The sequence below is a fragment of the Drosophila ficusphila genome, unplaced genomic scaffold (genome assembly GCF_018152265.1).
Source record: "Drosophila ficusphila isolate 14025-0441.05 unplaced genomic scaffold, ASM1815226v1 contig_791, whole genome shotgun sequence".
NCBI classification, from domain to species: domain Eukaryota; kingdom Metazoa; phylum Arthropoda; class Insecta; order Diptera; family Drosophilidae; genus Drosophila; species Drosophila ficusphila.
Genome location: NW_025064737.1, coordinates 26149651 through 26167536, shown reverse-complemented (window position 1 = coordinate 26167536; position 17886 = coordinate 26149651). Strand labels below are relative to the sequence as shown.

The following is a 17886-nucleotide window of genomic DNA, read 5'->3' as shown; positions in this document are numbered from 1 at the left end:
TTTAAATGCATTGGAAGAAATTCAAATTAATGGGCAACGCTTGTTTTAATAATTGTCATGTTTTTCCCATCTCTAGGAACTGCAACTGGTGCCATCTCTAATGGCCATCGTTGGTTTTCGTGTTTTTGCAGAGTTTGTGTTTGTCCCGCCAAGTGCCGGTGTTTCTGAGTCTCAGCCATGTCTGTGGTGATAGAAACCACACTGGGCGACCTGACCGTCGACCTGTTCACCAGCGAGCGCCCCATCGCCTGTCTGAACTTCCTGAAGTTGTGCCGGCTGAAATACTACAACTTCAACCTATTCCACACGGTGCAGCAGGGCTTCATCGCCCAAACAGGTGATCCCAGTGGCAGTGGAGACGGAGGCTCCTCGATTTGGGGCGTTGTGGAGGGGCCGCAGAAACGCTTTTTCGAGGCTGAGTATCTGCCTAAAATTAACCACTCTAGTGCCGGGATGCTATCACTAGTCAGTGCCGGCAAGAATCTAGTGGGCTCGCAGTTCTTCTTCACTTTGGGCGAGAATCTGTCCTCGTTGGATGGGTGCCACTGCGTCATTGGTGAGGTGGTGGAAGGTCACGAGGTGCTCCGCAAGCTGAACGATGCCATTGTGGACGACAGCTTCCGGCCGTACCAGGATATCCGGATCACTCACACTGTGGTGTTGGAAGATCCTTTTCCCAATCCTCGCGGCCTTCAGGCTCCCAGTCGCTCGCCATCGCCCAGTGCGGAGCGCCTCCAGAATGGACGCATCGCTGCTGACGAGGACATTGACGACACAGACGGCATGACCATGGAGGAGCTGCAAGAGATGCTGGCTGATCGAGAGGCCAAGGCGCGCGCAACAATCCTCGAGATTGTTGGCGATTTACCGGATGCGGACATGGCTCCGCCCGAAAACGTTCTCTTCGTGTGCAAACTCAATCCTGTTACCACCGACGACGATTTGGAGATCATTTTCAGCCGCTTTGGAGTTGTCAAAGGATGCGAGGTGATTCGCGACCGCAAAACGGGCGACTCACTGCAGTATGCCTTTGTTGAGTTTGAGGACCAGAAGTCCTGTGAGGCAGCCTATTTTAAAATGGACAACGTACTTATCGACGATCGTCGCATCCACGTGGACTTCTCGCAGTCGGTTTCCAAGGTCACCTGGCGTGGCAAAGGACGTGGAGTTGTAGGTGACGAGGGAAAGCTGGACTTTGACAATTTGCGAGACAACAACGATCGCAGAAAACCCAAGAATGGCAGGGGAACTGACGACAACAAAGATCGCAGGAGGACAGAGGATCCAAGAAGCAGAATGAGTTCTGCGGAGCGACGAAAGGCGAGGGAGCACCGTCACTTGGAGCGCAATGATCGTAACGACCAAAAGAACGTGCGAAGACGATCGGGATCCAGGGAGCAAAGGGAGCGACGACGCTCGAGGTCAAGAAATCCAAACAACAGTCAAGCAAGGGAGAACTTAGATCGAAGGCGCTTTAATGAACGAAATCAAAGGGATCGTCACGAGAGGAGAAATTCGCGATCTAGAGATCTTGCACAAAGAAGGCGTTCTAGGTCAAATGATCGAGTGGAAAGAACACAGTCTAGATCAAAAGACCAAATCGAAAGAAGACGTTCTAGGCCAAGAGATCAAAATGAAAGACGGCGTTCCAGATCCAGGGAGGGCTTTGATCGTAGAAGGGTAAACTCGCCCCAAGACAGAAAACGCAAAGCAAATTCTTATAGAGACACGATCAGAAAACAAGAAAGATCTCCGGAACGAAGGTATGTTATTTATAATAACCATAAAATTTGGTAATTTTTGAACTCATAAATAAAATTTTACAGACAGAAATCGAGGGATCGCGATGATCATAGACAGAATAAAATTTCAAGCCGAAGAAAAAGTCCCGAGAGGAAGCGTAATCTCTCTGTGCCCAAACAAGTTAAAAAGAAATCAAAACGTGCACCCAGCAGCAGTTCAGACTCCAGTGAAAGTTCCTCGGAGTCCGAGAGTGAATCGGACACAACATCTTCAGATAGCTCCGAGGACACCTCCTCCACTAGTAACAGTTCCTCTTTATCGGACGAGCGCAACAAGCGCAAGAAGAGCAAGAAATCCAAACAAAATAATGTAAAGTCAAAGAGAAGCCACAAATCGAAAAGGAAACAGCATAGGAAATAAAGATAAACGAAATTCTTGATCAGAACAAAAGCATTTTGACTAGAGCTAATTAATATACATAATTTTTATTTGTTGCGGGCCTGGACCTCGGACTCCAAAGCCGCCATAGCAGCTCCGCCGCAGCAACCTTCGGTGTTCTTTTCACCACGCCGCCTGCGAGGTTTCTCGATCACTGCATCGGGATTGAAGACCACATTGTCCAGCCGCGTCGTCTCCGGCGTAATTCTGAGCTCTGTAAGAAAGTATTCCGGAAATAAAGTTTGAAGCGCCTGTTTATGTAATGCTCATGCCCCACTACTGACCATAAACACCGTCATCCTTCTTTTGGGCTTGGATCACATTCGTGCGCAGCTCCAAGTCCACATCCTGCGCCAGTTTGATCATCTGCAAATTAATAATATGTAAGAGGCATTGCAATACAAAAAATCAGTTCAAACCTTTTGAATCTCATCCTCGTTGGTTTCGTTGCGGTTCTGCAGGAAAGATTCATTGATTTTTAGTCGTCCTGCCGCTAAAGCGTTCGCATCGCCTTGAAACACATACTGTCGTGTCCGATGGAGCTTCTTAAAAGTACTTAGCACCTGCAAACGGAAGTTATTACCAATAAACTTATGGTTTTTAATAACATTTACCTCGCGCCGTAAGTTGGACATTTTTGGATGCTAACAGCTGATGAGGACAGAGCTGCCAGCTTGCAGACCAGTATTTTTATGATATGTTATAAGGCTGTCGTTTTCTTGACAATATTTTTAAGACAACATTTTTAGAAGAGGAATAACGTTGAACTAGGCATTAAGTTAATTAATAATTTCAATATTTTGCGTTAGTCTACATCATATTTGTTTACAGATCTTTACATTTTTACTAAACGTCGATATCTATCGATACTTAGCAGTTTTTGCCACCACTAGAGCAAGCGGTCACTCTGACGCTCAGTTTATAGAAATTTTTTAACGTTTCGGACGCAAGTCGGCGCGAATAACGAGAGTAAAGTTGTGGCTAGTGCAAATCGGGACGGGACGAAATGCGGCAGCAAATAGCTTACTAAGTTAATCATAATTATAGTGTGAAATATGGCTTTGTAGCGCCACAAAGATCTTAATTCAGGAAAATCCACCTGAAGTGCCGAAACAAAAGAACTTCGAGGAGACTTCGAGCTGCCCATAGGAATTTTCAATTCCCCCTAGCCAGGCGCCTGTCAAAAATATATGTTAAATTTTTAAGTGAGACGAGCTATTAGTAAAAAAACAAAGAAAACTGGCTACCAGCGATAAACTGTCCACATTTTTTGTGGCCATGGACGAGGAGGAGGAGGAGGAGGTCACGGATCTGAAGCTGCAATTGTTCCACAATACAGTACGCGAGCACATTGTAAGTTGTTTTTACCTTTATCCTCTTTCCACCCCAACTACTGAATAACAACAACAAATCAGGGCGCAGCTGCCCTTTTTGTTGTTTTTGTTGTTCTAACTGTACATGTGGTGCGGGGTGTAAGTGCGTATGAGTTATAAAATGACGTATTGACTTACACACAGTTTGCCTTTTGATAAACAGAAATCAGTTGGTACGTCCACTGAAATTTATTTGTTTATGGTTTCTTATCGGGACTTGAAACACATTGGTCAGCGTTTTTAGCGCCTGCGTTTTGGCTTTGTATATATTTTTGTATGGGCGATTATTGGGGGAGGAAGTGGCAGTAGTGGCGATAGCGAACCAGCCACTCTCTTCTTGCACTTTCTATTTGGGCTGCGAAAATTATCACGCAGACACACGAAAAGATACCCACACGGACACCTGTTGTTAATCAGAAAGTTTAAACATAATCGAAGATTCGACTGATCGATACTTGGTAAAATAAATGGATAATTTTATTGCATGGATATACGGTGTTTGAAATAAACAATTATATAACCCAATTAATTGACAATTATTGTTCCTCTTATTGATTATGTCCGTTATTAAATGGTGCCACAATTAGCTTAAATGTGATAATGAGTAATGCAATTCAAAGCACCTTACTTCGATTTGTTTTATAATTAATAATGTAATGTAACAATACTTTTAACCTTTTTAAAAAGTATTTCATAACATAACATTTTCTTTTTCTTAGAAGTTAATTCTAGGTTCACGGTTTTCTTAAAGTTAAAAAAGGGCCTTCTAGATCTCAAACGAAATAATAAGATAAACAACTTCCTCTATTCAATTGATATAAATTCTGTTAGGGTTAATATTTTACTCTACTTCAGCTGGCAGAACTTGCAATGCAAATCAAAATTAAACGGTTAAAAGACAAAAGGCAAAAGCAACAAGTGAAAGTGTTTTCCTCGAGCTACTATTTATAGAAATTTTGGGCGTAAAATAACAAAACCATAGATTTACGTATACAACGGACTGCAACATATTAAAACAGATGTTTATTAGGATTGCGCAAGGCATTAATTTCCTTTTGTGAAATTTCGGTTGAATACCAACACTTGCGGACCAAATTTCAAGTGCACGGCTAGTGGTCACGATTTCGTTCCGTCTGGCGCTTTGAAAGTGTCTGCTGTCGTGACCAGCTGTTGGATTTTGTTAAAACAATGCCAGACAAGGCGTTGAATACATTAGAAATTGTTTAAACAAACTTGCATAGGTACAATACAAATGCGGATTGTTTTTATGCCACAGATGACTTTCAACTCTATAAATACACATTTATTTTATTCAGAAGAAGGGTCCCTTCAACTGTAGAGCAGGTTTGACATAATTCAGGAAGTAAAAACCGGTTTTTATCATTGGTTCTTGTTGCAACGAATCCCCGAAAATTGAATAATTCGTCGCCGAATGTGGGTCAACCTCCGAGTACGTGTCGTTCGGGAACCGCCCAATGCGAATCCAAATAATGAATAAATGTAAGCAAGCCAAGGCACTCATAAATAATGCAGGAATCTAAAGCCAAACCCGAATTGAAACCACTACTTCCAGCCGTTGTTGCGACTTTAAACTGGGGAAAACACTTGGGGAAATGGGAGAATGGTTGTGTAACATTAAGACTTGTTTAACTAGTGCGTTCTGGTTGAACATTTTGATACCCAGAATGTCTGATAACAAGAAACAGCTTAAAAAAGAACTGTATTTAATTCCAAAAATAAAGTCAAGTGGATCGTAAATGCAATTCCCCTATTACCAACGCCTATATTACATAACACATTCCACTGTAGTAATTAAAACAATTGGGGGCGACTCATATCTTCTAGCTGAAGTGTTTTTTGCTTTAGCATTGAGTTTCGAGAAGAGTAGGAATTCTTAAAATTAAAAATAGTGACATATCAGTTGTATTAAATAATACGAACGAGCCATACAAAACAGGGTTTATCAGAAAGTCAATACTAACTAAGTTGCATTATATACATACAATATACCCCGGCACGGTACAACTGTTGGGTACGAGAAAAGTATAAATATATCGTAGCCCATTCACCGGCAAAGTTGTCTACAAAACAAGCCAAAACCCGTCAGACTGGCAATTCTGCCTCCTTGTCTTGGCCACGATGTCGCCGTTTTCGCCTTTTTCTGGCTGCACTTTGGGCGTTGCTGCCTATTTATAGCCAATTCGCCGTCTACATTTAAAGGGGGGCGTGAGTTGGGTTCCCCTTGTGAGTTCATGTCAAGTCATTGACTCGATGTTCGCCTACGATCGCAGTGCAGCTAATTTCGAGGCAAGAAATCGTTTAGTTTGGCCAAATCGCTTGGAGCGTGACAAATGCGGCTTGTTGCACACTGCACTTGCACGTTTTCCCGGCTGATAACCACTAAACTAAGCTTGAAGATCGCTGGCTCACTTTGCTTTCATTGAGGAATGCTTTCTATGTGTACTATAAATGCTCAGCGGGAGAGGTGCCCATATCACTTGGTATTCGTCGCCTACGTGTTCAAAGTTCAACACGTCACGGTCTATAAATGCAGTGCGTTTCATAACTAAAAGATGACCTTATAACAAGACAGCCTCTGGTAAAACTATCACAGGTGACCACATTTTTTCTGTAAAATTATTTATATAATTTTACCCACATTGGATTTTACAATCAGTTGTCCCATAATTTTATAGTTTTGACTTGAAGTGTATATACATTTTTCCATGATCTACACTTGGTTTCTATTAATAAACAAGGCACACAGTTGATAGCAAGCGATTTGCGTCTCTGTATTTCATTTTCAAATATTTGACCATATTTTTTGTCGACTAGCAAGGCAGACTGTTTAAATATTGGCTGTAGAATATCTAGAGCTCCGAGAAGGCCACTTAAAATGGCAAGATGCTAGATTGAAGTCCCGAAATGCGAATAATTGAAGTTAATTTAAGTTAATTGATTGGATCAAAGGCAGGCAGAATGAAGTTAAAAGTTAATTGAAACCCGGGTTGTATAACGCAAGGGAACATCGCTGAAAATATCTCGAAAAACAAACAAAAAATAGCAAAACAATGCACAGACGTGAGTATAAATTAATTAATTTTTTCTCCCTGCGAATTTTCTACTTTTTTTTGCTAGCCAAAACATGAAAAGTATCTTTCGTTAATGATTTATTTGTGTGCCTAGTCAGTCTTGTGTGCGACTATCTATCTACGCTTTGTTTTGTTTTCGACTTTCGCATACCCACAATAGCGAATAGCAAATATGACGTGTGCCGTATGATTGGCATCTAATTCGTGGCCGTAAATAATGGATGACCAGCAGTTCGGGGGTCCAATGTTTGCTAAATCGCAGACGCAGATTCAGATTTCGGCCCTACTCGAGTTTCAGCCTGCGGATAATCGATGGGCTGACATTCACTGGGCTTAAATGACCGCTATCGGTTTAGCTCTTATCAAATGTTTCGGGTTTGTCGTCGGCCACTGATAAGCTTTCTATTTGACCTTTGCTCGCAGACGAAAAGTAGCTTTGTATATTGTCTTAATTGGCGGTCATAATTAATCATCGATTGTTTCTTTATGGTGGTGGTTAACCACGGAAACTTTTGGTCTTCTACGTGAAAAGCTAACAGCTTGCTATAACTTATTTTAAAAATAAACTTAACCGGAAATCGAAAACATATGTATGTACCCTTGCCTTCCATTCAGAATAGTTCCCAATCATTGTGGCAATACTTTCGGAGATTAGACCCTGAGACACTCGAAATCCCAGACTTTGACACCCAATTTAAAAATGTATTTGTAGCAGCAACAATTATTATATTACTCGCCCAGATTAATGAAGATTTTTCTAAATTTACTCTGCTGAAAATGTATTTGACTAATGTGCACACAGTTGGTGGTAAACAGAACGACAAATATTTATAAAACAAAACAGAAGAAATGCGTGGGTGTCTATGTTTACTTTTTGACATTTATTTAAACACAAGTAAATGAGAGGAAATGAATACAATAGAATCAAACAAAATTTGCAGGTGTGCAAATACGTACATATTTATCAAATAAGAAGTTTATGCTATAGAATTAAAAGCTTTTTTAAGACAAAGTCTCTATTTACATTGGTTTTACGTAATTTTCTTGGAACAGCTAAGTAAAGGAGGGGTTTTCTAATAAAAAGTAGCAGGTGTCAGAGGAAATAAAGCAAACTTTTCAATAAAAACAAATGCATGCTGGCACACATCCCAACCGCAAGTTACTGGGGAAAACCACAGAGTAACAATAAATTGCAGGTGTTCATTTGGTACTTAGAGATTACTTTTCGGATAAAATCTCTGATTGCAATGAAAAGATTATTTTTTACTTAAGTTTAATTGTTATTTCAGATATTTCTGCTACTGATCATCTTGCTGTACTTCAGCTCATATGTGGTTGTTTCACGTTTTCGGCGGCGAGATCGTGACGATCTCTATTCGAATGACGAGGACGAGGTGCTGGTGTATCGCATAAGGTAAGGCATCCAGTGGTCAACAACCTGTGCCGCTAATTGCCGAGTCACTCGAGTTGCATTCGCAGTAACAAATGGTTGTGTTTGTATTAAATGTTTTTTCTTTCTCACAGCTTTTGGCTATGCACATTCACACTGGCCGTGGCCGAAGGGGCTGCCATGTTGCTACCCGTTTCCATCGCCAGCAACGAGGTGCTGCTCTTGTATCCCAACAGCTACTATGTGAAGTGGCTCAACAGCTCACTTATACAGGGTAAGTACAAGTCAAGGGGATAATCATGGCAAACATCAAGAATACGCCATTGAAACTGAGAGGGGAACCACTTTTTGTTAAAGGAATATACTTTTAAAATTAAATCTTTCGAAGTGCTTTGTTTCCTGTACGTATGTATATTCTTGATAATAACTAGCTAATTTCCCCTACTTTCAATGAACTCCAACTAACGCATACATTTCTCTCTTTGCAGGCCTGTGGAACCATGTGTTTTTGTTCTCCAATCTGTCGCTGTTCATCTTCCTGCCATTTGTTTATTTGTTCTCCGAGTCCACGGGATTCGTGGGTCAGAAAAAGGGCATTCTGCCGCGCGTCTACGAAACCTTTACAGTATTCATGCTGATGGCCATTATTGTCTTGGTACTAACAGCCGTTCTAAGTGCAGTTTTTGGCATTGAGAAGTTCCAATTCTTTTGGTTCCTAAGTGAGTATACGAGTATATGGAAATACACGGGTGCGGAACAGATCGACATCAATGTCAATTGCGAATCCGCGCCCGTGACAAGCCCATCCCCAAATCGGGATTGGTTCTGGGTGCACAATGCATTGCTAATTTCCGCTTTTCACGCTCCACAGATTTGGGCAGTGTTCACCTGCCGTTCCTTTATTCGTGTGTCTCTTTTCTGGGCGTGATGCTTATGCTGAGTGAGTACAATATGCACAAATAAACTAAACTAGTAATAAGGGCTTAAGCCTCCGCTTCCAACTGCTTGACGAACTTGTCGATGTAGGCCAGCTGGTGGGGATTATGCTCACGTGCCTTGGCCACGCTCTCCTCGAACTTGTCGCTCTGGCCCAAACGCTTATAGACATTCGCCCGGTACAGCAAGGCACGCAGATTCTTCTCGTTCAGCTTCTCCAACACGTAGTCACAGTCGCGAAGGGCACGCTTGTAGTTTTTGAGTCTGGAAAATATTTAAGTATAATTAGAAAGAAATCTATCGTCAAACTTGCTTTATATTTCCCGAAAAGTTTTTAAATGTAGTGCAGATTAAATTAAAAGAATAGATCTTTAGAATAGCTGACAAAAGTCTGTATAACTCACTTGATATAGCACAAAGCTCGGTTGCAATATGATATGGCGCTATCCTTAACTTTAATTATGGCCTTGTCGTAATGCAGAATTGCCTTCTCGTATTTTTCAGAGCGAAATGCTTCGTTTCCCTGGCTGCAAAAGGGTCTTAGTGAATTATATTCTTTAAATTACATCCCTTTCTTACCTTCTCTGCACTTCTGCCTCGTATTCGGCTTTAGCCCGCGCTTCGGCGCGATCGTTAGCATCGCGTTCCACCTGCTCCATGAAGCTCTGCTGGTCCATGGTCTTGGCCTGCTTCGCATTATCCTCTTCCATGGATTTCTTGTTGATGAGCGTGCGATTTTGACGCACCTTGAGACGCACCTTGTCCACGTCCAGGTTGTCAAAGTTCTTCTCCTTGGCACCTCCATCTGCCCCTTTTGTTGCCTCTGAATCGTCCTCAATGGGACCTTTGCTGTTTAATATATCTTCAATCTTTGCAAGAGTGGCCTCAAACTCGGAAAAATCATCCCCATCCTTAGGATTCAAATTGCAGTTCGCAAGAGTAGCCTTTAGCTGGGCCACATCTTTACCTTCTTCGTTTGCCATTTTGGGGTTCTGAAGGGTTCGAATATATTTTTGTTACTGGCTAGTTTAAATGTTTGGAACTGCTTAGATTTGTCTAGAATTTCCAGGCCTGTTAGAATGTCATGGAAACCTATGTTTTGTTTGGTACACAGGGAAGAAAACATTGAGTTCATTAAATTATAGTAATGCTTTAGGTAGTTAACTTGTATTAAGAACCTTTTGCCAGTGTGGTAACCTAGACAACCCTCTTGTTTTCTTTCAGTTTGCACCCCCTACGGTTTTGTGCGTTTGTTTGGCGTCGTCAATCAGGTGCTGGTGCGACCAATGCTGCTGCGCGACGTCAACGAGGAGTTCAGCGCCTTCTACATGGAGGAGGCGAGCGTCAAGCGGAAGCTGGCCCACATCGAGCTGCACAACGTGAGCATCTCGGATGCCGCCAACGGCGGTCGCAACGGTATCGGAGCGGGTCGTGGACGCACGTTCTTGCCACAACCCCTGCTGCAGCAGTCGCAGGCACATCTCTACCAGCGCAAGGCGATGGCCAGCGATGTGGGCGAGCTGAACGAAAGACTGAGAGAACTGGACTCCGAGCGCAAGGAGCTGGACAAGTTGCGCAAGTCGAGCACCTTCCAGCGCACCTTCGTCTATCCGCTGGCGATGCTGCTGCTGCTCTTCTGCACAGGCGTCACCATTCTGCTGGTGGTGCAAAACACCCTCGAGCTGCTTATCGGCATCAAGGCGCTTCCACTAAGTACGAGGGTAAGTTTATAATAGTTTGTTAATTTATATATTTACTAATTTACTACCTTCATTTAGCAATTTACGCTGGGCATCTCGTCGCTCTCGAAGCTGGGACCCTTTGGCGCTGGCTTGGAGGTGTGTCTCATCTTCTACTTGGGAGCCACCTCGGTGGTGGGCTTCTACAGCATGCCGTTTATGCGGAATGTCTGCCCCAAGCGGCGCCAGACATCGCTGCCACAGCTAATGCTGAACTGTGGCTTCATGCTGGTTTTGTCCTCGGCGCTGCCCTTGCTCAGCAGGATCATAGGTAAACATATCAGCATACAACTAATGAGGAGAATATTTTAATACAGATATTGTGTTCGCTTTCAGGCATCACCAACTTTGACCTGCTGGGTGACTTTGGGGCCATCGAGTGGCTGGGCAACTTCCAGATTGTGCTGCTCTACAACCTGGTCTTCGGCACCACCACGGCCCTCTGTCTGGCCAACAAGTTTACGGCCACCGTGCGCCGGGAGCTTCGTGCCCGGTTAGTGGAGAACTATGTGCTCTTTACTAACTACATGAGCTTCATCAACTGATATTGGCGCAAGCGACACGACAACGCGTTCTTCGTCCACCGCCACCTGGTGCGACGCCTTGTCGAGTCGCCGCTGAAGAGCCTAACTAGTTTCTATACAAAGTATCGTAATCTTAGTCGTAAGCGCAGTCGCAATACCACCGCTAGTCGCAAGGCAAACGAAATGAACTGTTGAGGAATAAGAGAAACATGGGAGATGGCAGCTGAAACTATATAATATACCTTTACATATGTTATATGATCACCTTTAGTTGTGCAGAACTGATACTAATATTTAAATGTTGAGCTGTTCACTGTTGTGCTTAACTGTTGTACTCTATACAGAGTCCTGAAATGGGACCGCATATCACCGTGTCGGCACTTGTGTACCAAGATATATGTACTCGCAAGTATATCGTCAATAATTACCCTGTAAATAGAGAATGTTATAGAACAGCGTTAGCCACAGTCAACCGTTTGCAGTAGACGTAGGCTAAATTTCGTGTATTTCACCAAATCTCCTGTCGTACAGAGTCGAGTGTTGAATTCCATTTCATACATGTTTCTATGCTATTTATCCATGTAGTTTTGAGTTAATTTTAAGAGATTTTAACAATGTTCCTTAAGTAGCGCATCGACTGAGGCGCCGTCATTTCATTTTACTGCATACTCAAAACTGTAACCCAATATTCACACAATCACACTTACAAGCGTCTAAAACTTATGTGATAAAATATAATAAACAAAGCATTTTACTAAATTAATCGACATCTCATGGCTTTTTATTAACGAGCTTCCGCAGTGTTTTTGTTTTTTAAAAATTCATATAATTTTACTTCTATTTCAGCCTGACGTCGCTGTTCCTATTGGCTTAAATGTCTCAGTTTTGAGAAGAAACTTCCAATATATGGGAGACCCACTACGTTTATTCTGTGATTTAATAAATAAAAGATTAATTAAGCTAAAAACCATAGTTTAAAAGTTTGAGTTTTATATTTGTCAAGCATTTATGGTTTCAATGCATAAATATTTAAATTGCTTTTTTACCACTGTCAAAGGCTCCCAATTCGATTTCGATAACTCACCACACTAGTGATAGGCCATCGGCCGATATATCTCCTGGCTTTTATCGCACTTTTTGTCCACCAGTAGTTTTTCTCACATCTCTAGAACATTTTTGTGGCATTTTTTGTGTGGTGGCGTCTTATTGTCTTATTTTTTGACTTTAATTGAACAAATCACTGGGATAGCAAGATGCTGAGCCGCAAGCGCCGGGCGAGCAGCATCTCCAGCCGGCAGGACGAGGACCCACTGCAGCTGGACGACTCGACGCCGGAACAGTCGCCGGTGCAGCAGACGACCACACAATCGGCGCGAAAAAAGCGGCGCCTCGATCCGTCAGAACTCTGTCAGCAGCTGTACGATTCGATCCGAAACATCAAGAAGGAGGATGGCTCGATGCTGTGCGACACTTTCATCAGGGCTCCAAAACGCCGCCAGGAGCCATCCTACTATGACGTAGTAGTGAATCCCATCGATCTGCTCAAGGTGCAGCAGAAACTGAAAACGGATTCGTACGACGATCTGGACGACCTGATGGCCGATCTGGAGCTGCTTATCGGAAATGCCAAGGCATTTTACAAACCAGACAGCTGCGAGTATCAGGATGCCGTCTCTTTGTGGCAGCATATCCAGGCGCAGAGGCAGCGTATCATGGAGGCCAATGGCTTGGCGGAGGAAGAGCCGCGTGCCAGGCGCATGTCGCGACAGGTGCGCCGGATGACCAGCAGCACGGAACCCGGCGGCGATGGTGCCGGCGATGACGAGTACAACCCGTACGAGGAGCTGTTTGCCTCCATTATGACCGCCACCGATCCCGTAGGCGACCGGGCCATGCACCGCATGTTCCAGTTGCTGCCCTCGAAGAAGATCTACCCCGACTACTACGATGTGATCGAGCATCCGATTGATCTGCGTCTGATTGCTACCAAAATCCAAATGAACGCCTACTCCTCGTTGGTGGAGATGGAGCGGGATCTGCTGCAGATGACAAAGAACGCGTGCCTGTTCAACGAACCCGGTTCGCAGATATACAAGGACGCCAAGGCCCTGAAACGCATCTTTACGCAGCGGCGTATCGAGCTGGAGACGGGCAAGGGAAAGATGGCCAAGCGAATCAAAAGCCTGTCCAGTTCGGCAATTGCTGGTGAGGGTCTTAAAAAGAATATATGATTTTTTCAGATGTAACCAGATGTCCGTTCTTGTTGTTTTTAGCGCTAAAAGAAGAGGTGGACAGCTCCGACGACGAGGAAACCAGCAAGAAGGGAGAGGGTCCCATGTGGGCGCTTTTCGATCACCTGTACAACGCACCGGGAACTTCCGAGCATCCGGGAGTCACTGGTCCTCCCTTGGGGAACTCACTATGGAAACTGCCTGTGCGCCGATTCCACCCAGAATACTTTGAGCTGATCAAACGCCCCATCTCGATGAGCCAAGTCCACACGAAGCTGAAAAAGGGCGACTATGCGAACATCAGTGATCTCACCGCCGACCTGTATCTCATGTTGGACAACGCCAAGAAGGCGTTTCCGCCAAGCCATCGCACGCACAAGGATGCGTTGAAAATGCTGAAGTTAATGAACGCGAAACTAGTGGAGGAATCCCTCGTGGAGACGAGCGATCTGGATGAGGAAGACGCCGACGATATTGACGCCGAGGTGTTTATAAGCTCACAGCCGGAGAGACGCAAGCCAGGCCGACCGCGCATTAATTCCAACTCCAACTCTTCTCACACGCCGAACAACTCGAATTCACCGAAGAACAATCGCATTGCCATCAATGCGGCCATTAAGAAGAAGATCCTGAGCATACAGAAATACCTAGTGGACTACTCTTTGGGTAATCGTCGGCCCATCGAGATGTTCATGGAGAAGCCGCCACGAAAGGTTTATCCAGACTATTACGACATCATCCAGAATCCCATTGACATGAACACAATTGAGCACAACATTCGAACCGATCGCTATGCCGCCGTGGAAGATGTGGTTTCCGACTATCGCCTCATGTTTTCCAATTGCCGGCAATACAATGAGGAAGGCTCCAACATATACGAGGATGCCAACATCCTGGAACGAGCACTGAACGAAAAACTCAAGGAGTTTCCGGGTCTTTCGGAGGTCAAAAAGCAGCAGCAGAAGTACAGCAAGGTGGGCAGGAAGCTGAAAACCGCTCTGATTACGGAGCGCCTGTGGCAGTTCTACAGCACAGTGCGGGAGTACCAGGAGCCGAAGGGCAAGAGGCAGCTTTCGCTTATCTTTACCAAGCTGCCGTCGAAGAGCGAGTATCCGGACTACTACGACATCATTAAGGAGCCGATAGACATGGAGCGCATTGCCCAGAAACTGAAACAGGGCGTTTACGAGAGCTTGGATGACTTGGCTGCGGATTTCCTCCTGATGCTAGAGAATGCCTGCAAGTACAACGAGCCGGACTCGCAGATCTACAAGGATGCGCTGATGCTGCAGCAGCTAACACTGCAGCTGAAGCAGCAACTGCGCACGGAGCGAGACTCGCTTCCGGATGTTCCGCTGGCCGTACAGGAGCTGTTCCTCACTTTGTTCACCACTCTGTACAACCACCAGGACGAGGAGGGTCGCTGCTACTCCGATTCCCTGGCCGAACTGCCGGAGTACGATGAGCTGGGCGAAGGGCCCAAGATGCGCGGCATATCGCTGGATCTTGTGAAGCGCAGGTTGGATAAGGGAGCTTACAAGCGACTGGACGTCTACCAGGAGGACATATTTGCCTGCTTGGAGAGGGCAAGGAAGTTGTCGCGCACGGATTCCGATGTATTTCAGGTGGGTAACCATTTTAAATATTTATGAGATATTTCTTAATATTACAAATATTCCTTCAGGACTCCATTGAGTTGCAGACTTACTTCATCCGCAAGCGCGACGAGCTTTGCAAGGACACCCTAAGCTCACCCGCTCTCAATTTCACGCTAGAGCGCCTCCTGGCCGACGTGGAGGTGAGTCGGCAGCAAAAGCTGCAACAGGAGGAACAGGACCAGGAGCAGGAAAAGGATAAAGATGAGTTCAACGCTGCTAAGGGCGAAAGCATGACAATAAACCAGCAGGTGTTCTCACCCGGCGATTATGTGTATGTGCAGATGCCGGAGAACAAGATCCCATCGATAGCCTGCATCGAACGCCTGTGGACATCGCCCACGAACGAAAAACTAATGCAGGCCTCGATCTTTGTGCGTCCGCATGAAACGTACCACGTGACCACTCGCAAGTTCCTCGAGAAGGAGGTTTTCAAGAGCAGTCTCTCGCAGACCATATCGATGGACAAGGTGCTGGGCATGTGCTATGTGATGAACATCAAGGACTACATCAAAATGCGTCCCGAAAAGCTGCCCGAGAAGGATGTGTTCGTTTGCGAGTCTCGCTACAATATCCAGGCTCGCTGCTTCAAGAAACTCAAGAACTGGCCGCCTGTGCGCGAGGGCAGCTCAGTAAAGTTTGTTCCGCGTGAGCAGCCATTGGAGCTGAAGCGTGTGATGTCCGTGTTTAAGGAGCGGCTGGAGAAGCACAAGGGCGAACTGGAGGAGCTTAAGCTCCAGGAGACCCTAGTTGAAAAGGAGAAGCCGAATGTGTCCTGTGATCCGCCGCCAAATGCTGAGAACAGCTGCGTCTACTACCAGCAGTACAACACGGTTTGCAGCGGGGCCATCAAAACGGGAGACTTTGTGTATGTGGCTACGCAAACCGGAAAGCAGTCGGTGGCCCAAGTGCAGCAGATTTGGGAGGAGAACGGAAAGTCATACTTCAAGGGCCCTTGGCTTCTGCCGCCAAGTGAGACGACTCCCGGTCTGGGCAAGCAATTCTATCGGCAAGAGCTGCTGCTGAGCACCGTCGAGGAAGTCAGTCCGGTGGTGGGCATTGTGGGTCGCTGCGCCGTCCTCGAGTACTCGGAATTTATTAGCTCGCGGCCCACCGAGATTTCTGAGAGCGATGTCTACATCTGCGAGTCCGTCTACGATGAGATGAAGAAGGCTCTCCGCAAGCTGGTCTCCGGCAACCTGCGCAAGTTCCATCACAGTTCCGCCGTCACCGAGGACGAGATCTTCTACTTCAAGACTCCGATTAAGCCCTCAAAGGATGTTAAGAGCGAGATTAACGAATTGGGCATGCTGGAGGACTCCATGGATGGGGATACGCCGTCGCTCAGCTCAGACATTGCACCAATGTCTTCTCCCGCTCCTTCTGTGAACTCCACGCCACTGACGTCGAAGATGAAGGCCGCCAAGTCGGCCAAGAAGTGCCTTACCGGCTACATTCTCTACTCCAGTGAAGTGCGAAAAAGTAAGTTGTATTTAACTGCAAAGTAAAGAGTTCAATGCTAAAATTAAAATTTTATTTTCTAGGCATTTGCCAGAGCAACCCGGAGGCCTCCTTCGGCGACATTTCCCGCATGGTGGGCACCGAGTGGAAGAATCTCCCCTCCAGCGTGAAGCAAAGCTGGGAGGATCGGGCCAGCCGGCAGAACGAGGAGACGGCGGCCATGCGCCGCGAGTTGGACGACACCCACAATAGCGCGAGTCCCTCGCCGCAAGTGTCGCAGGATGCCACCGGGCAGGTGCTCACCTTCGAGTGTCAGTGGGACAAGTGCGACTTCCAGTTCGAGGAGCTGGGCGACTGCACAGAGCACTGCATGTCCGATGCCACCGGACACATTCAGCGCCATCCTCAGGCGGGCATGGAGCTGGAGTACGTCTGCCTGTGGCGCAATTGCCCACGGATAAAGAAGTCAGTCCAGGCCTTTCCCAACGTACTGCGACTCATCAAGCACGTGCGGGAGGTGCATCTGAGCAAGTGCGGCAAACAGGTGGCGGTGTGCGACCGCAGCAAGAACTTCGTGCCGCGTCGCCAGAAGCACCAACAACTGGCCACAATGGTGCCCATTCCGCCAGGTCTCGCGCAATCGCCCCGTGGTTCGAACAACTTGGAGGCCGTGCAGCTGCAGCAGCAGCAGCAGAACGTCCACCAGCAGCAGATGCAGCAGCAGACGATCGTCCTCGGTCCGCCGCCGGAACCGCTCTTCGTCACAGTGCCGCCGCGCACCACGCGCGTCATCCACTCGGAGGCGTACATCAAGTACATCGAGAGCCTGCAGACGGGCAGCCACCTGAACGTGGCCACCTGCAACAACAACTGGCGGCGGGCGCTGACGCACGTCACCCCGGCCCAAGTGGTGGCCAAGGCACCGCTTCCGGAACAGTGGATCGGACCGAATCTGCGCGACCAGAACAACGTGGTGCAGGCACTGTGCCACCTGCGCAACTTCATGGTGGACGATGTGCTCCAGATACGACGCAGCTGCAACTAGCCAATAGAAATCCTCTAAGCCCAAAGCGATTCAAGTTCCATGTTAAAATACAACAGAAACAAATTACACAAAAGTAATCTGTATTGATTGGAGGCAGGGGTTGTGCTTTTGGTTATGCCAATAAATTATGTTAAGACTAAAGGCTTTTTTTTTCTTTATATTATAGTATTGATAACTAATTGGATGTGTCCACTATTTTTAAATTTAGTTCTGAAGCTCCAGGCTTCATAACTCCTCCAATTTTAATCTGATTCCAAAG

At 45.8% G+C, this 17886-nt stretch overlaps 5 protein-coding genes across 5 annotated transcripts; 3 read left to right on the top strand and 2 right to left on the bottom strand.

Annotated features, from left to right (window-relative positions):
* Positions 1 to 24: 24 nt before the first annotated feature.
* LOC108099340 (peptidyl-prolyl cis-trans isomerase sig-7) lies at positions 25 to 2188 on the top strand. Its single transcript, XM_017202816.2, has 2 exons — positions 25 to 1763; positions 1827 to 2188. Exons 1-2 carry the CDS (start codon positions 178 to 180, stop codon positions 2161 to 2163), a joined length of 1923 nt encoding a protein of 640 aa, XP_017058305.1. The 5' UTR covers positions 25 to 177; the 3' UTR covers positions 2164 to 2188.
* LOC108099344 (complex III assembly factor LYRM7) lies at positions 2161 to 2981 on the bottom strand. Its single transcript, XM_017202819.1, has 4 exons — positions 2796 to 2981; positions 2601 to 2744; positions 2466 to 2547; positions 2161 to 2395 (listed from the first exon to the last, which is right to left on the bottom strand). Exons 1-4 carry the CDS (start codon positions 2814 to 2816, stop codon positions 2229 to 2231), a joined length of 414 nt encoding a protein of 137 aa, XP_017058308.1. The 5' UTR covers positions 2817 to 2981; the 3' UTR covers positions 2161 to 2228.
* A 126-nt stretch (positions 2982 to 3107) lies between these two features.
* LOC108099341 (protein Lilipod) lies at positions 3108 to 12002 on the top strand. The gene is made up of 8 exons (XM_017202817.2): positions 3108 to 3534; positions 7936 to 8060; positions 8171 to 8310; positions 8525 to 8755; positions 8908 to 8976; positions 10197 to 10693; positions 10751 to 10982; positions 11048 to 12002. The coding sequence occupies exons 1-8, from the start codon at positions 3460 to 3462 to the stop codon at positions 11254 to 11256; spliced, it is 1578 nt and encodes a 525-aa protein (XP_017058306.1). The 5' UTR covers positions 3108 to 3459; the 3' UTR covers positions 11257 to 12002.
* On the bottom strand, positions 8892 to 10132 carry LOC108099343 (tetratricopeptide repeat protein 12). Its single transcript, XM_017202818.2, has 3 exons — positions 9552 to 10132; positions 9377 to 9499; positions 8892 to 9236 (listed from the first exon to the last, which is right to left on the bottom strand). Exons 1-3 carry the CDS (start codon positions 9953 to 9955, stop codon positions 9020 to 9022), a joined length of 744 nt encoding a protein of 247 aa, XP_017058307.1. The 5' UTR covers positions 9956 to 10132; the 3' UTR covers positions 8892 to 9019.
* Positions 12003 to 12391: 389 nt separating the features above from the next.
* LOC108099337 (protein polybromo-1) lies at positions 12392 to 17768 on the top strand. Its single transcript, XM_017202812.2, has 4 exons — positions 12392 to 13440; positions 13509 to 15091; positions 15151 to 16603; positions 16666 to 17768. Exons 1-4 carry the CDS (start codon positions 12489 to 12491, stop codon positions 17625 to 17627), a joined length of 4950 nt encoding a protein of 1649 aa, XP_017058301.1. The 5' UTR covers positions 12392 to 12488; the 3' UTR covers positions 17628 to 17768.
* Positions 17769 to 17886: the final 118 nt, after the last annotated feature.

Bases quoted from the DNA above. Each gene is read 5' to 3' on its own strand.
- LOC108099337 (XM_017202812.2), top strand. From the start codon at position 12,489: ATGCTGAGCCGCAAGCGCCGGGCGAGCAGCATCTCCAGCCGGCAGGAC. The intron at 13,441-13,508 runs GTGAGGGTCTTA...TGTTGTTTTTAG, and splicing joins GTCCAGTTCGGCAATTGCTG to CGCTAAAAGAAGAGGTGGAC. The intron at 16,604-16,665 runs GTAAGTTGTATT...TTTATTTTCTAG, and splicing joins CTCCAGTGAAGTGCGAAAAA to GCATTTGCCAGAGCAACCCG.
- LOC108099343 (XM_017202818.2), bottom strand. From the start codon at position 9,955: ATGGCAAACGAAGAAGGTAAAGATGTGGCCCAGCTAAAGGCTACTCTT. The intron at 9,500-9,551 runs GTAAGAAAGGGA...ACCCTTTTGCAG, and splicing joins GAGGCAGAAGTGCAGAGAAG to CCAGGGAAACGAAGCATTTC. The intron at 9,237-9,376 runs GTGAGTTATACA...AATATTTTCCAG, and splicing joins CGAGCTTTGTGCTATATCAA to ACTCAAAAACTACAAGCGTG.
- LOC108099341 (XM_017202817.2), top strand. From the start codon at position 3,460: ATGGACGAGGAGGAGGAGGAGGAGGTCACGGATCTGAAGCTGCAATTG. The intron at 8,756-8,907 runs GTGAGTATACGA...CACGCTCCACAG, and splicing joins CCAATTCTTTTGGTTCCTAA to ATTTGGGCAGTGTTCACCTG. The intron at 8,977-10,196 runs GTGAGTACAATA...GTTTTCTTTCAG, and splicing joins GGGCGTGATGCTTATGCTGA to TTTGCACCCCCTACGGTTTT.
- LOC108099340 (XM_017202816.2), top strand. From the start codon at position 178: ATGTCTGTGGTGATAGAAACCACACTGGGCGACCTGACCGTCGACCTG. The intron at 1,764-1,826 runs GTATGTTATTTA...AAAATTTTACAG, and splicing joins GAAAGATCTCCGGAACGAAG to ACAGAAATCGAGGGATCGCG.
- LOC108099344 (XM_017202819.1), bottom strand. From the start codon at position 2,816: ATGTCCAACTTACGGCGCGAG. The intron at 2,745-2,795 runs GTAAATGTTATT...TTCCGTTTGCAG, and splicing joins TGTCCAACTTACGGCGCGAG to GTGCTAAGTACTTTTAAGAA. The intron at 2,548-2,600 runs GTTTGAACTGAT...ATTAATTTGCAG, and splicing joins ACGAGGATGAGATTCAAAAG to ATGATCAAACTGGCGCAGGA.